This window comes from Sphaeramia orbicularis, chromosome 10, assembly GCF_902148855.1.
Source record: "Sphaeramia orbicularis chromosome 10, fSphaOr1.1, whole genome shotgun sequence".
Lineage (NCBI taxonomy): Eukaryota > Metazoa > Chordata > Actinopteri > Kurtiformes > Apogonidae > Sphaeramia > Sphaeramia orbicularis.
In genome coordinates this window covers 27,961,546-27,975,720 of record NC_043966.1, presented here as the reverse complement: position 1 = coordinate 27,975,720, position 14,175 = coordinate 27,961,546, and the positions used below count along the sequence as shown (strand labels likewise).

The 14,175-nt window shown below is 40.7% G+C and overlaps 5 protein-coding genes across 40 annotated transcripts in view; all 5 read left to right on the top strand.

Annotated features, from left to right (window-relative positions):
- Window positions 1-14,175, top strand: part of LOC115426731 (protocadherin gamma-C5-like) — a 332,740-nt gene that overhangs the window by 224,309 nt on the left and 94,256 nt on the right. The gene's annotated exons all lie outside the window — the stretch shown is intronic.
- On the top strand, window positions 453-3,223 carry LOC115426765 (protocadherin gamma-A10-like). Its single transcript, XM_030144986.1, has one exon. It carries the CDS (start codon window positions 727-729, stop codon window positions 3,127-3,129), a length of 2,403 nt encoding a protein of 800 aa, XP_030000846.1. The 5' UTR covers window positions 453-726; the 3' UTR covers window positions 3,130-3,223.
- On the top strand, window positions 4,973-7,589 carry LOC115426752 (protocadherin beta-16-like). Its single transcript, XM_030144972.1, has one exon. The coding sequence runs from the start codon at window positions 5,139-5,141 to the stop codon at window positions 7,587-7,589; it is 2,451 nt and encodes an 816-aa protein (XP_030000832.1). The 5' UTR covers window positions 4,973-5,138.
- Window positions 8,059-11,286, top strand: LOC115427480 (protocadherin beta-16-like). The gene is made up of 3 exons (XM_030146058.1): window positions 8,059-10,622; window positions 11,115-11,164; window positions 11,259-11,286. Exons 1-3 carry the CDS (start codon window positions 8,238-8,240, stop codon window positions 11,284-11,286), a joined length of 2,463 nt encoding a protein of 820 aa, XP_030001918.1. The 5' UTR covers window positions 8,059-8,237.
- Window positions 11,135-13,762, top strand: LOC115426753 (protocadherin beta-16-like). Its single transcript, XM_030144974.1, has one exon. It carries the CDS (start codon window positions 11,306-11,308, stop codon window positions 13,745-13,747), a length of 2,442 nt encoding a protein of 813 aa, XP_030000834.1. The 5' UTR covers window positions 11,135-11,305; the 3' UTR covers window positions 13,748-13,762.

Here is a 14,175-nt window from a genome sequence, read left to right as displayed (position 1 = left end):
AGTTTCTTTATCTGCATGAGGATGGTTTAGTTTTTCTCTAACAGCAATTTTGCATTGTTTTCTATCTGTTACACTTACACAACCATTTGTCCATTTCACATAATCGAACAAGTATTTTCTCCAGTGTATTTTATTTATGTAAGTATGTGTGTGAGACTGTACAGTTTTTTTAAGAAATACTGTCGTTAACACAATTATCACAATCAGATCGTGACTTTAAAAATAGGTTAATTTTCCTTTTCTCCTTTCTTTTTTTCCCCTCTTTTAATACAAGTTTTTACTTTATAATTTTTTACAGCTTTATCATAAGTAATCATTGTTTTGTCGTTGGGTGAAAATGCAAATCAAAGTCATTATTAAAAGCTGTGTCAAGATGAGCTTTAAATGTTAAACTGCTTGAAGTATTTTTATTATTATTTGCAGTTTCCTCTTCTGTACTCCTAGTGACGCTGTTGGCCAATATGTGCTGGTTTTTTCTGCTATTCCAGCACCACCTCCCAGATCATTTCGATTTGTGTGAAGAAGGCTTGACTCGATGTAGGTTTCGCATTGCAGGGATTAACATACATCGGCTAAAAAGATGGATATGTTTTGATATTTTCATGAGGGTGATACATCAGTTTTTATTCATTGCTGATTGGACTTCGCTTGGATTATTTGTGGAATATTTTTATTTTTATTTATTTTTTATCCTTTTGTCAGTGTAGATTCGCTTGAGCAGAAACAATGAGACGGCATTTGTTCTGTGTTTTCTCGTTGCTCTCGCTTAGCTCCGTGTTTGGGCAGGTGAGTTATTCTATTCCCGAGGAAATGTCCAAAGGCTCGTTTGTTGGCAACATAGCACAAGATTTAGGTTTGGATCTAAAACGTTTAAAAACAGGAAAAGCTCGCCTGCATGTTGGAAGCAGCGGTGAATACATCGAGTTAAATAAAGAAAGGGGGGTCCTCCTCATCAAGGACAGAATAGACAGAGAGGCGTTGTGCAAACAAACGACTCCTTGTGCGTTACATTTCCAAATAATTTTGGAAAACCCGATCCAATTTTATCAAGTTAATGTGGAAATCACTGATATTAACGACAATGCTCCACTATTTAAAATGAGTAATATGTCATTCGAGATAAGTGAGTCGGCCGTGAGGGGAGCGAAATTTGTACTAGAGAAAGCTGTGGATTATGATGTTGGCATCAATGGGCTTAAAGGTTACTCACTCAACCCATCAGATAATTTCGTTTTAAAACTCACTGACAACGCAGTTGGAGAAAAAGAAGTAGAGATGGTGTTAGAAAAAACGCTCGATCGAGAACAACAAGAGCGGCTGATTTTAACACTGACAGCCGTAGACGGCGGAGAAACGCAGCTCTCGGGGACAGTGAAAATTCTCGTAACCGTGTTAGATGCGAATGACAATGCACCAGTGTTCACAGAATCAACATATAAGGCTAGTTTAATCGAAAATTCCCCTAAAGGAACATCCTTGATGAGAGTGACAGCCACAGATTTAGATCAAGGCACAAATGGTGTTGTAACTTACTCCATCTCTGGTAACACTGATGATATTTTGGAAGTATTTGAAATACATCAGACAAGTGGAGAGATACGGCTAATTGGTAAAGTAGATTATGAAGTGTCAAAACATTATCTGTTGCATGTTAAGGCAAGAGATCAAGGTGGACTCAGTGATTCATGCAAAATACTGTTTGATATTACTGATGTTAATGACAATAGTCCAGTGATAGACTTGATGTCAACAACACAGTCTGTACCGGAAGACTCCCCCTTTCAAACAGTCGTTGCTGTTATGAATGTTCATGATGCCGACTCAGACAATAACGGAGTCGTTAAATGTTATCTGACTGACAGTGATACTTTTTTCATTGAAAATACGTCGAAAGGTTTCTATAGCATCCTCACAAATAGTGATTTGGACAGGGAAAGAGCTTCTGAGTACAATATAACTGTGACCTGCTCTGATGAAGGAGTACCCTCCCTCTCCAGCAGTGTCACTCTCACCTTACAGATCTCTGATGTAAATGATAACCCTCCTGTCTTTGAGAGGAGCTCATATGAGGCCTACATAGTAGAAAACAACACACCTGGTCTCTCTATATTCACAGTCAAAGCCACAGACTCTGACTGGAACCAGAATGCCCGTGTTTCTTACATACTGGAGGACTCCTCTGTTAACGGAGTGCCAGTCTCCTCATATGTGTCCGTTAGTGCTGATAGTGGAGTCATCCATGCAGTGCGTTCTTTTGACTACGAGCAGATCAAGGATTTCCAGTTCAGGGTCAAAGCTCAGGATGGAGGCTCCCCTCCACTCAGTAGTAATGTGACTGTGAAACTAATGATCCAGGACCAGAACGATAACGCCCCTCAGGTTCTGTACCCAGTCCAGACTGGTGGCTCTCTGGTGGCTGAAATGGTGCCTCGTTCAGCAGATGTGGGCTATCTGGTCACTAAAGTGGTGGCTGTTGATGTGGACTCTGGACAGAATGCCTGGCTCTCCTATAAACTGCAGAAAGCCACAGACAGGGCGCTGTTTGAGGTGGGCTTACAGAATGGAGAAGTAAGAACTATCCGCCAAGTCACTGATAAAGATGCAGTCAAACAAAGACTGACTGTTATAGTGGAGGACAACGGACAGCCCTCCCGTTCAGCTACAGTCATTGTTAACGTGGCGGTGGCGGACAGCTTTCCTGAAGTGCTGTCTGAGTTCACTGACTTTACACACGACAAGGAGTACAATGAGAACCTGACTTTTTACTTAGTGTTGGCTTTGGCTGTAGTTTCCTTCCTCTTCATCACGTGTGTGGTGGTCATTATATCAGTGAAAATCTACAGATGGAGACAGTCTCGCATCCTGTATCACTCCAATCTACCAGTGATTCCATATTATCCACCACGTTACTCAGACACTTTGGGGACAGGGACTCTCCCACACGTGTACAACTACGAGGTGTGCAGGACGACTGACTCCAGAAAGAGTGACTGTAAGTTTGGCAGAGCTGGTAGTCAGAACGTGCTGATAATGGACCCCAGTTCAACAGGGACGATGCAGAGGATACAGAGTGAAAAGAGCATCCTGGACGAACCAGACTCTCCTCTAGAGGTTAGTTCCATGGATTAACACCATTTTCTGTCTTTTAATTCTTGCCGTACAAGAACAAACCTTTGGCTACAATATTTGCTGTTTGATGTTTGGGAGTCATTCAGCAGTTTTTGGTTAGTGGGTTGACATAGGCTGTGTTCAGCTCCACTTTAATAAGATGTATCAGTACATCACATATAAATCATGGAATCATTACTACTGAACAGTTATACATAACTTATCATCGCAGTAATTGTCTTTTTTGTCCATACATATAGATTTGTTTTTCCACATGTGCTTCATAAATGGAATTTTGTTTTATACATGTAGTTTTCTTTGCAATGAAAAGCAAAACAAAACTGAGGCATATGTTAATATGCTCCATCAAAGTATATATACCATCCTTATACCCAATAGTCTGTGATCATTTTGAAAAGTTCCATTTTCTTTTTGCACTTCTCAGTAAACAAGGTGAAGTGATACAAATGGAAAGGCTGAAAACATATTGCTTCCAATACTGTTGTCTATGTGAATGTTTCTACCTGGTTTACTTTATGCTGATTATGTTTCATCTTCAGTATGAACACATATGTGAAACCATACATTTCTTGTGCCTAAGTCACCCGTGCTCTTTGACTTTGTCCTTCAGTGTCATCCAAGATCAACCATTTAAACAGTAAGGACATGAGCATAAAACCACTTTAAACTCAATTCCCATTTATGTTTTTGGAGAACAAATGAAAGCCCGCTACAAGTCCATTACACTGGCAGTTTAAATGTATAAGCACTAGGACTGGAATTTTTGAAGAGGTGGATGAGTTTCCTGTCAGTTTGGTACTGATGGTATTGAAAAGTTTAAAATACAAACTAAGTGTGCACCTTAGAAGTAAATTTATCAGTTGCTCAGTTTTACTTGTGTTTCTACCCATTTGTCAAGTTTTACAAAAAAAAAAAAAAATCAATGGTAGCAAATATTTTGAAGCAATTTACAGAATTTTGGTGGAACAGTTTTTTAATCATCTTTCAAGATTGCTATTTGAAATCAAAAACGAATCGAATTAAAAAGTCTGTCTTATGCAGGGCCTCCAGTTTAAGTAATAAGTTACCTTCATACATCAAACACACTAAAAGTGTACATTCGTTAAAAAAAAACACTCAAACAGGAACTATTTAAGGAAATATAGTAATGCAAATAATTGTTTTGACTCTCGCAATCCACGTTGCTGTAAAGGTAAAATGTTTTAATGTTTATCCCTTAAGATGAAGTTTTCAGCTTGCTGATGATAACAATTAATTGTAAATTTGCATTTATTTTTTTTAATGTATTTTATAAACTGTATTTGTATTTTAATGGACCCCAGATAGAGTAGCAACCACTACAGTGGAAACTGATGGGGATCCGTATAAACGATAAACAAAAAACAATAAACTTCAGTGAAACATTACATCTCTTTATTCATCAAAAAATTACAACAATACATTCAAACATAATAGTCTTTATCCTTGATTATTTATGATCAAATCTGCAGAAATTGTCTGTCTTTATGTGGTTCTACATTACAGAACACGTAAAACAAACTGTTGACTCAACAACTCCAAATCTAGGCTTCTACATCATTTTGGTCTAAGAGTCTGTTGCAATGAATGTGTGTAATTTAATAGTTGCAGGTGTAATTTATTTAAAAGAAATGCTGTGGAATGTTAGAAACTGGTGATAATTACCAATCCTGCAATGACTGTAAATTTTTTTTTCTTTGCATCTTATACCTCCTACTAGTGTATGCTTCATGCAGTGCAAATGTTTGGACTCTCAGGGCCGCTGTTGTCCCATGTAGAATCTTCTCACATGATTTAAAGAGAAGCAGACACACAGAACACCAATTCGTCGTTGTCTAAACCTGGAGAAAGCCGTGCTGCGGATCATTTGTCTCGGATTTTAAAAGCAAATTTTGTCGATCGTCTTTTTCTTAAATACTTTGGAATCCGGTTACCGCAGCGGTTGGGAATACAGACATATATCACTCTGGGAAAGAGCATTTGTAGAAGAAATGACCGATTTAAGAATGATACGGCAAGTATCGTTGTTTATCTTGATTTTTTCCTTCAGCTCAGTTGCCGGGCAGGTCACCTACTCCATTCCTGAAGAAATGGCTAAAGGTTCTTTTGTTGGAAATATAGCACAGGATTTAGGGTTAGACCTTAAAAGACTGAGATCTGGCAAAGCACGCATATATACAGAGGACAGCGCAGAATACATCGAGCTGAATAAAGACAAGGGAAGCCTGCTCGTCAAAGAAAGAATCGACAGAGAGACGCTGTGCGGGCAGACGACACCTTGCGCTTTACATCTTCAGATTACACTGGAGGAACCTATTGAGTTTTACACGGTTACTGTCGAAATTAATGACATTAATGATAATGCACCTAGCTTCAAAAAGGATGAGATGAAATTTAGGATTAGTGAGTCAGCTGTGATCGGGGCAAAATTCATGCTTGAAAGAGCAATGGATCTCGATGTAGGTGTAAATGGGCTGCAGAGTTACTCTCTTAAACCTACAGACAATTTCAATCTAAAACTCCAAAATCAGCAAGACGGAAGTAAAAAGGTCGAGATGGTTTTACAAAAACACCTTGACAGAGAGGCGCAAGAACATTTGTCTTTAACACTTACAGCTATCGATGGTGGTGATCCACAGCTCTCAGGAACAATACGTGTAGAAATTTCTGTACTAGATGCTAATGACAATGCCCCAGTATTCACGCAAGAAATATATAAGGTTATTGTAACAGAGACGGCACCGCAAGGCACTGTTTTATGTACTGTTAGTGCTGCAGATGCAGATGAAGGCTCAAACGGGAAAGTGTCATATTCGATTAAAAATACTTTAGATGATGTTCCTATTATGTTTGAAATAGGCGAAGAAAATGGTGTAGTAACTTTAAATGGGAATTTAGATTACGAAAAGTCAAAGGACTATGAGATCCACGTCCAAGCCAGTGATGAGGGAGGACTAACAGATTCGTGTAAAATTATGGTTGAAGTGACCGATACAAACGACAATCATCCGTCTATTAATATAATGTCTAAAACTAATTCGGTGTCAGAAAATTCCTCCCCAGGAACTGTTGTAACTATATTTAACGTCCAAGATCCTGATTCTGGTGAAAATGGAAAGGTCTCGTGTTTTATAGCGGATAACATGCCGTTTCTAATGAAAACAACGTCGAAGAAATTCTTCAGCCTCGTAACTGACAGTGATTTAGACAGAGAAAGAGCTTCAGAGTACAATATAACTGTGACCTGCTCTGATGAAGGAGTACCCTCCCTCTCCAGCAGCGTCACTCTCACCTTACAGATCTCTGATGTAAATGATAACCCTCCTGTCTTTGAGAGGAGCTCATATGAGGCCTACATTGTAGAAAACAACACACCTGGTCTCTCTATATTCACAGTCAAAGCCACAGACTCTGACTGGAACCAGAATGCCCGTGTTTCTTACATACTGGAGGACTCCTCTGTTAACGGAGTGCCAGTCTCCTCATATGTGTCCGTTAGTGCTGATAGTGGAGTCATCCATGCAGTGCGTTCTTTTGACTACGAGCAGATCAAGGATTTCCAGTTCAGGGTCAAAGCTCAGGATGGAGGCTCCCCTCCACTCAGTAGTAATGTGACTGTGAAAATAATGATCCAGGACCAGAACGACAACGCCCCTCAGGTTCTCTACCCAGTCCAGACTGGTGGCTCTCTGGTGGCTGAAATGGTGCCTCGTTCAGCAGATGTGGGCTATCTGGTCACTAAAGTGGTAGCTGTTGACGTGGACTCTGGACAGAACGCCTGGCTCTCCTATAAACTGCAGAAAGCCACAGACAGGGCGCTGTTTGAGGTGGGCTTACAGAATGGAGAAGTCAGAACTATCCGCCAAGTCACTGATAAAGATGCAGTCAAACAAAGACTGACTGTTATAGTGGAGGACAACGGACAGCCCTCTCGTTCAGCTACAGTCATTGTTAACGTGGCGGTGGCGGACAGCTTTCCTGAAGTGCTGTCTGAGTTCACTGACTTTACACACGACAAGGAGTACAATGAGAACCTGACTTTTTACTTAGTGTTGGCTTTGGCTGTAGTTTCCTTCCTCTTCATCACGTGTGTGGTGGTCATTATATCAGTGAAAATCTACAGATGGAGACAGTCTCGCATCCTGTATCACTCCAATCTCCCAGTGATTCCATATTATCCACCACGTTACTCCGACACTTTGGGGACAGGGACTCTCCCACACGTGTACAACTACGAGGTGTGCAGGACGACTGACTCCAGAAAGAGTGACTGTAAGTTTGGCAGAGCTGGTAGTCAGAACGTGCTGATAATGGACCCCAGTTCAACAGGGACGATGCAGAGGATACAGAGTGAAAAGAGCATCCTGGATGAACCAGACTCTCCTCTAGAGGTTAGAAATTTTAACAATTACAATGATGTATTTTTATTTAAACCATCTTAATGTTGATGTAATGAGTAGTGTATTATTTTTTTAGACACAGTTTTGGTCACCAAGATTTCCAGATAGATAAATAGCCTTCCTTGTTCAGCACCACGGACAGCGGCCAATGCAGACCGCTGTTACTAGCAGTTCCTATACATACGTTTTTGTTTTTATGATTTTGCCTCATATCATTTATTCATGTATTCATGTACATAGAGGATACACAAAATAATATGCGTATTTTTGCAAAAACAATTTAAATTAACATTGTCAAAATACGCATTTCCTTAAACGCCGCGTAAAACACCAGTAAATGTTTTTTGGTTTATTCTCAAACTGGGTTTTCATTGAAATGGTTGGGGTTGATGTAAATTGTAATCTGTAATTTCGACTCAAAGGGTCGCTGTTGGCAAGCGTGTTGCTGTTCATCAAGATTTGTTTTTTTCCGTTTTCGGCCTGCCCCTTTTTGTTGGTATGTTGAAGAAAATCCGAACGGCAGACTACACCGTCGGAGCTTTGAAGACGGACTGCAGGGACTGATATCGAAGGAAACATTTTTAAACATATATTTGAACGACGAAACCTTCTTATTTCTATGTACTTTCAGCGCAATTGGATCTACTTTTTTTTAGTGGCACAGAAAACGAAACCATATCGGACAGAACAATGAGATGGCAAGTACTATTGTTTCTCTCGGTCTTCTGTCTCAGCTTAGCGCTCGGGCAGGTCAGTTATTCCATCCCCGAAGAAATGCCCAAAGGCTCTATTGTTGGTAATATAGCACATGATTTAGGCTTAGATCTAAAAAGGCTGAAATCAGGTAGAGCTCGTGTCTATACGGGAGACAATGTCGAATACATCGGTTTGAATAAAGACAGAGGAGTCCTCCTTATTCAGGAGAGAACAGACAGAGAGGCTTTATGTGGAGAGACGACGCCTTGTGCTTTACATTTCCAATTAATATTAGAAAATCCAATGGAACTGTTTCGGGTAACAGTAGAAATCACCGACATAAACGATAATTCCCCAAGCTTTACAAATCCAGAAAAGCGCTTTGAGATCAGCGAATCAGCTGTGATAGGATCGAAATTCGTATTAGATAAAGCAATCGATTCTGACATTGGGAGTAATGGATTACAACGATACTCACTCAGTCCTACTGATAACTTTGCATTAAAACTAGAGAATGATGCCGACGGTACTAAAAAGGTAGAGATGGTGTTACAAAAGGCTTTAGATCGGGAAAAGCAGGCACATATACCTCTCTTATTAACAGCTATAGATGGAGGAGAGCCACAGATGTCCGGAACAATGCAGATATTCGTCACCGTATTAGATGCGAACGACAATGCACCAACCTTTGTTAAGCCGCAGTACAGAGCAAAAATACTAGAAAATTCTCCTAAAGGCACCAGTGTAACGACAGTCAGTGCATCTGATAAAGACATTGGCTCCAACGGAGAAGTGTTTTATGCAATATCTACGAGCAAACGTCAGTTATCAGAGCTGTTTAAAATCGATAGGAACACTGGTGAAATCACTCTGATCGGTGAATTAGATTTTGAAAAGGCGAACAATTACATAATGGGTGTTGAAGTTGTAGACAGTGGAGGGCTTTCGGATTCAACTAAAGTCATAGTTGATGTTATAGACGTAAATGATAATAAACCTAACATAAATACTGTTTCTAAATCAGAGTCCATATTAGAGGATTCACCCCCAAATACTGTCATAGCTATGTTAAGTGTAAATGATCCAGATTCAGATAATAATGGAAAGGTAGAATGTGTTATAAACGATCACATCCCCTTCAAAATACAGCCTGCATTAAATGGATTTTACACTTTAGTTACAGAAGTAACTTTAGACAGAGAAATTGCTACCCAATATAATATAACTGTGACCTGTTCTGATGAAGGAGTACCCTCCCTCTCCAGCAGTGTCACTCTCACCTTACAGATCTCTGATGTCAATGATAACCCTCCTGTCTTTGAGAGGAGCTCATATGAGGCCTACATAGTAGAAAACAACACACCTGGTCTCTCTATATTCACAGTGAAAGCCACAGACTCTGATTGGAACCAGAATGCCCGTGTTTCTTACATACTGGAGGACTCCTCTGTTAACGGAGTGCCAGTCTCCTCATATGTGTCCGTTAGTGCTGATAGTGGAGTCATCCATGCAGTGCATTCTTTTGACTACGAGCAGATTAAGGATTTCCAGTTCCGGGTCAAAGCTCAGGATGGAGGCTCCCCTCCACTCAGTAGTAATGTGACTGTGAAAATAATGATCCAGGACCAGAACGACAACGCCCCTCAGGTTCTCTACCCAGTCCAGACTGGTGGCTCTCTGGTGGCTGAAATGGTGCCTCGTTCAGCAGATGTGGGCTATCTGGTCACTAAAGTGGTGGCTGTTGATGTGGACTCTGGACAGAATGCCTGGCTCTCCTATAAACTGCAGAAAGCCACAGACAGGGCGCTGTTTGAGGTGGGCTTACAGAATGGAGAAGTAAGAACTATCCGCCAAGTCACTGATAAAGATGCAGTCAAACAAAGACTGACTGTTATAGTGGAGGACAACGGACAGCCCTCTCGTTCAGCTACAGTCATTGTAAACGTGGCGGTGGCGGACAGCTTTCCTGAAGTGCTGTCTGAGTTCACTGACTTTACACACGACAAGGAGTACAATGAGAACCTGACTTTTTACTTAGTGTTGGCTTTGGCTGTAGTTTCCTTCCTCTTCATCACGTGTGTGGTGGTCATTATATCAGTGAAAATCTACAGATGGAGACAGTCTCGCATCCTGTATCACTCCAATCTGCCAGTGATTCCATATTATCCACCACGTTACTCCGACACTTTGGGGACAGGGACTCTCCCACACGTGTACAACTACGAGGTGTGCAGGACGACTGACTCCAGAAAGAGTGACTGTAAGTTTGGCAGAGCTGGTAGTCAGAACGTGCTGATAATGGACCCCAGTTCAACAGGGACGATGCAGAGGATACAGAGTGAAAAGAGCATCCTGGATGAACCAGACTCTCCTCTAGAGGTTAGAAACTTTAACCATTACATTTTTTTTTAAACAATCCTAATGTTTTTAGTACATCTCTTGTTAGAGGCAGTTTCAGTCTCTAAGATTTCCAGACAGATAATACTTAAACTTTCTGCCCATTCAGCGCCACAGACAGTGGCTAATGTAGACCTCTACCTCTGACACTTCTTATACTTACATTTTTGTTTTATTTTAAGTTTGTGACTTCATTTCTTTTATCCATGTGGTTCATCAAGATGATTACTGTAAATATCATGGCTATTTCTTTTTGGCGGAAACAGTGAAAATGAATATTGTCAAAATATGCTATTCCTTAAATGACATGTGAAACAAAAATAAATGTCATTCGATTTTAAATGTTTTCATTTTCTGTTTGCTCTGAAATGATAGGTACTGATATAAGTTGTAATATATGATTTCAACTCAAAGGGTCGCTATTGGCAAGCGTGTTACTATTTATCCTGACGTGTTTTTCACCTTTTTGTCCAGCCCCTCCGTGTGGATGGCTTGAAGAAATTCAGAGAACGGCAGAATACGCTGTGGGAGCTTTATCGATGGTTTAAGAGGATTGACGAGATAGTTTTTTTATATGTATATTATGAACGGACCCTTGTTTTGACTGTCTACCTTCAGAGCGATCGGATTCATGTTTTTGATTTAACGTTGCGGAAGACGAAACGATGTCTGGCAGAACAATGAGATGGCAAGTACTGTTGTTTCTCTCGGTCTTCTGTCTGGGCTTAACGCTCGGGCAGGTCAGTTATTCCATCCCCGAAGAAATGGCGAAAGGCTCTATTGTTGGTAATATAGCACATGATTTAGGTTTAGATCTGAAAAGGCTGAAATCAGGTAGAGCTCGTGTCTACACGGGAGACAATGTCGAATACATCGGTTTGAATAAAGACAGAGGAGTCCTCCTTATCCAGGAGAGAATAGACAGAGAGGCTTTATGTGGAGAGACGACGCCTTGTGCTTTACATTTCCAATTAATATTAGAAAATCCAATGGAACTGTTTCGGGTAACAGTAGAAATCACCGACATAAACGATAATTCACCGAGTTTTACAAATGCAGAAAAGCGCTTTGAGATCAGCGAATCAGCTGTGATAGGATCGAAATTCATACTGGATAAAGCGATTGATTCTGATATTGGAATTAATGGATTACAACGATACTCACTCAGTCCTACTGATAACTTTGTGTTAAAATTAGAAAATCAGGCAGACGGAAGTAAAAAGGTAGAAATGCTGTTACAGAAATCTTTAGATCGGGAAAAGCAGGCACATATACCACTGTTATTAACAGCTATAGATGGAGGAGAGCCACAAATGTCTGGAACAATGCAGATATTCATCACCGTATTAGACGTTAACGACAACGCTCCTACATTTATTAAACCGCAGTACAGAGCAAAAATACAAGAAAATGCTCCTAAAGGCACCAGTGTAACAACTGTCAGTGCCTCTGATAAAGACGTGGGCTCGAACGGAGAAGTGTTTTATGCAATATCTACGAGCAAACGTCAGTTAACCGAGCTGTTTAAAATCGATAGGAACACTGGTGAAATCACTCTGGTCGGTGAATTAGATTTTGAAAAGGCAAAATATTACCAAATAGATATTGAAGCAACAGATAGTGGGGGACTTTCTGATTCAACCAAAGTCATAGTTGATGTTATAGACGTAAATGACAATAAACCCAACATAAATACGGTTTCTAAATCAGAGTCCATATTAGAGGATTCACCCCCAAATACTGTCATAGCTATGTTAAGTGTAAATGATCCAGATTCAGAAAATAATGGAAAGGTAGAGTGTGTTATGAACGATAACATCCCCTTCAAAATACAGCCTGCATTAAATGGATTTTACACTTTAGTTACAGAAGTAACTTTAGACAGAGAATTTTCCTCCCAGTACAATATAACTGTGACCTGCTCTGATGAAGGAGTACCCTCCCTCTCCAGCAGCGTCACTCTCACCTTACAGATCTCTGATGTCAATGATAACCCTCCTGTCTTTGAGAGGAGCTCATATGAGGCCTACATAGTGGAAAACAACACACCTGGTCTATCCATATTCACAGTCAAAGCCACAGACTCTGATTGGAACCAGAATGCCCGTGTTTCTTACATACTGGAGGACTCCTCTGTTAACGGAGTGCCAGTCTCCTCATATGTGTCTGTTAGTGCTGATAGTGGAGTCATCCATGCAGTGCGTTCTTTTGACTACGAGCAGATCAAGGATTTCCAGTTCCGGGTCAAAGCTCAGGATGGAGGCTCCCCTCCACTCAGTAGTAATGTGACTGTGAAAATAATGATCCAGGACCAGAACGACAACGCCCCTCAGGTTCTCTACCCAGTCCAGACTGGTGGCTCTCTGGTGGCTGAAATGGTGCCTCGTTCAGCAGATGTGGGCTATCTGGTCACTAAAGTGGTGGCTGTTGATGTGGACTCTGGACAGAATGCCTGGCTCTCCTATAAACTGCAGAAAGCCACAGACAGGGCGCTGTTTGAGGTGGGCTTACAGAATGGAGAAGTAAGAACTATCCGCCAAGTCACTGATAAAGATGCAGTCAAACAAAGACTGACTGTTATAGTTGAGGACAACGGACAGCCCTCTCGTTCAGCTACAGTCATTGTGAACGTGGCGGTGGCGGACAGCTTTCCTGAAGTGCTGTCTGAGTTCACTGACTTTACACACGACAAGGAGTACAACGAGAACCTGACTTTTTACTTAGTGTTGGCTTTGGCTGTAGTTTCCTTTTTATTCATCACGTGTGTGGTGGTCATTATATCAGTGAAAATCTACAGATGGAGACAGTCTCGTATCCTGTATCACTCCAATCTGCCAGTGATTCCATATTATCCACCACGTTACTCCAACACTTTGGGGACAGGGACTCTCCCACACGTGTACAACTACGAGGTGTGCAGGACGACTGACTCCAGAAAGAGTGACTGTAAGTTTGGCAGAGCTGGTAGTCAGAACGTGCTGATAATGGACCCCAGTTCAACAGGGACGATGCAGAGGATACAGAGTGAAAAGAGCATCCTGGATGAACCAGACTCTCCTCTAGAGGTCAGAAATTTTAACAATTACAACTATTTATTTGTATGTTAGTCATCTTAATGTTCGTGGTATGTAAATTGTTGAGATACATTTTCTGCCACAATGATTTCTAGGGAGGCCATACATAAATAGCCCTGCCGTTTCAGGACCACGGACAGCGACTAGAGAGGATCACCGCCTTTAACAAATGCTCCCATCCATTTTTGTTGTATTTTAACTTTTTGGTTTCACTTCTGTTCATGTCGTTCATTGAGAAGATTATTTTAAAGGTTATGGATATTTTTTGCTACAACAGTTCAAATGAAAAACTTCAAAATATACACTTTCATTAACGCCGTGTAAAACAACAGTAAATCGTAATTTAAAAAAAAAAATGTTCTGAGCTTGGGTTTGCGTTGAAGTTACAGTTACTGGTGCAAGTTGTAATTTTTTATTTCAACTCAAAGGGTCGCTATTGGCAAGCGTGTTGCTATTTACCT

Coding starts and splice junctions, on each gene's coding strand:
- LOC115426765 (XM_030144986.1), top strand. CDS start 727: ATGAGACGGCATTTGTTCTGTGTTTTCTCGTTGCTCTCGCTTAGCTCC.
- LOC115426752 (XM_030144972.1), top strand. CDS start 5,139: ATGACCGATTTAAGAATGATACGGCAAGTATCGTTGTTTATCTTGATT.
- LOC115427480 (XM_030146058.1), top strand. CDS start 8,238: ATGAGATGGCAAGTACTATTGTTTCTCTCGGTCTTCTGTCTCAGCTTA. Junction 10,623..11,114: donor AACCAGACTCTCCTCTAGAG/GTTAGAAACTTT, acceptor CTTTTTGTCCAG/CCCCTCCGTGTGGATGGCTT. Junction 11,165..11,258: donor AGAGAACGGCAGAATACGCT/GTGGGAGCTTTA, acceptor GTCTACCTTCAG/AGCGATCGGATTCATGTTTT.
- LOC115426753 (XM_030144974.1), top strand. CDS start 11,306: ATGTCTGGCAGAACAATGAGATGGCAAGTACTGTTGTTTCTCTCGGTC.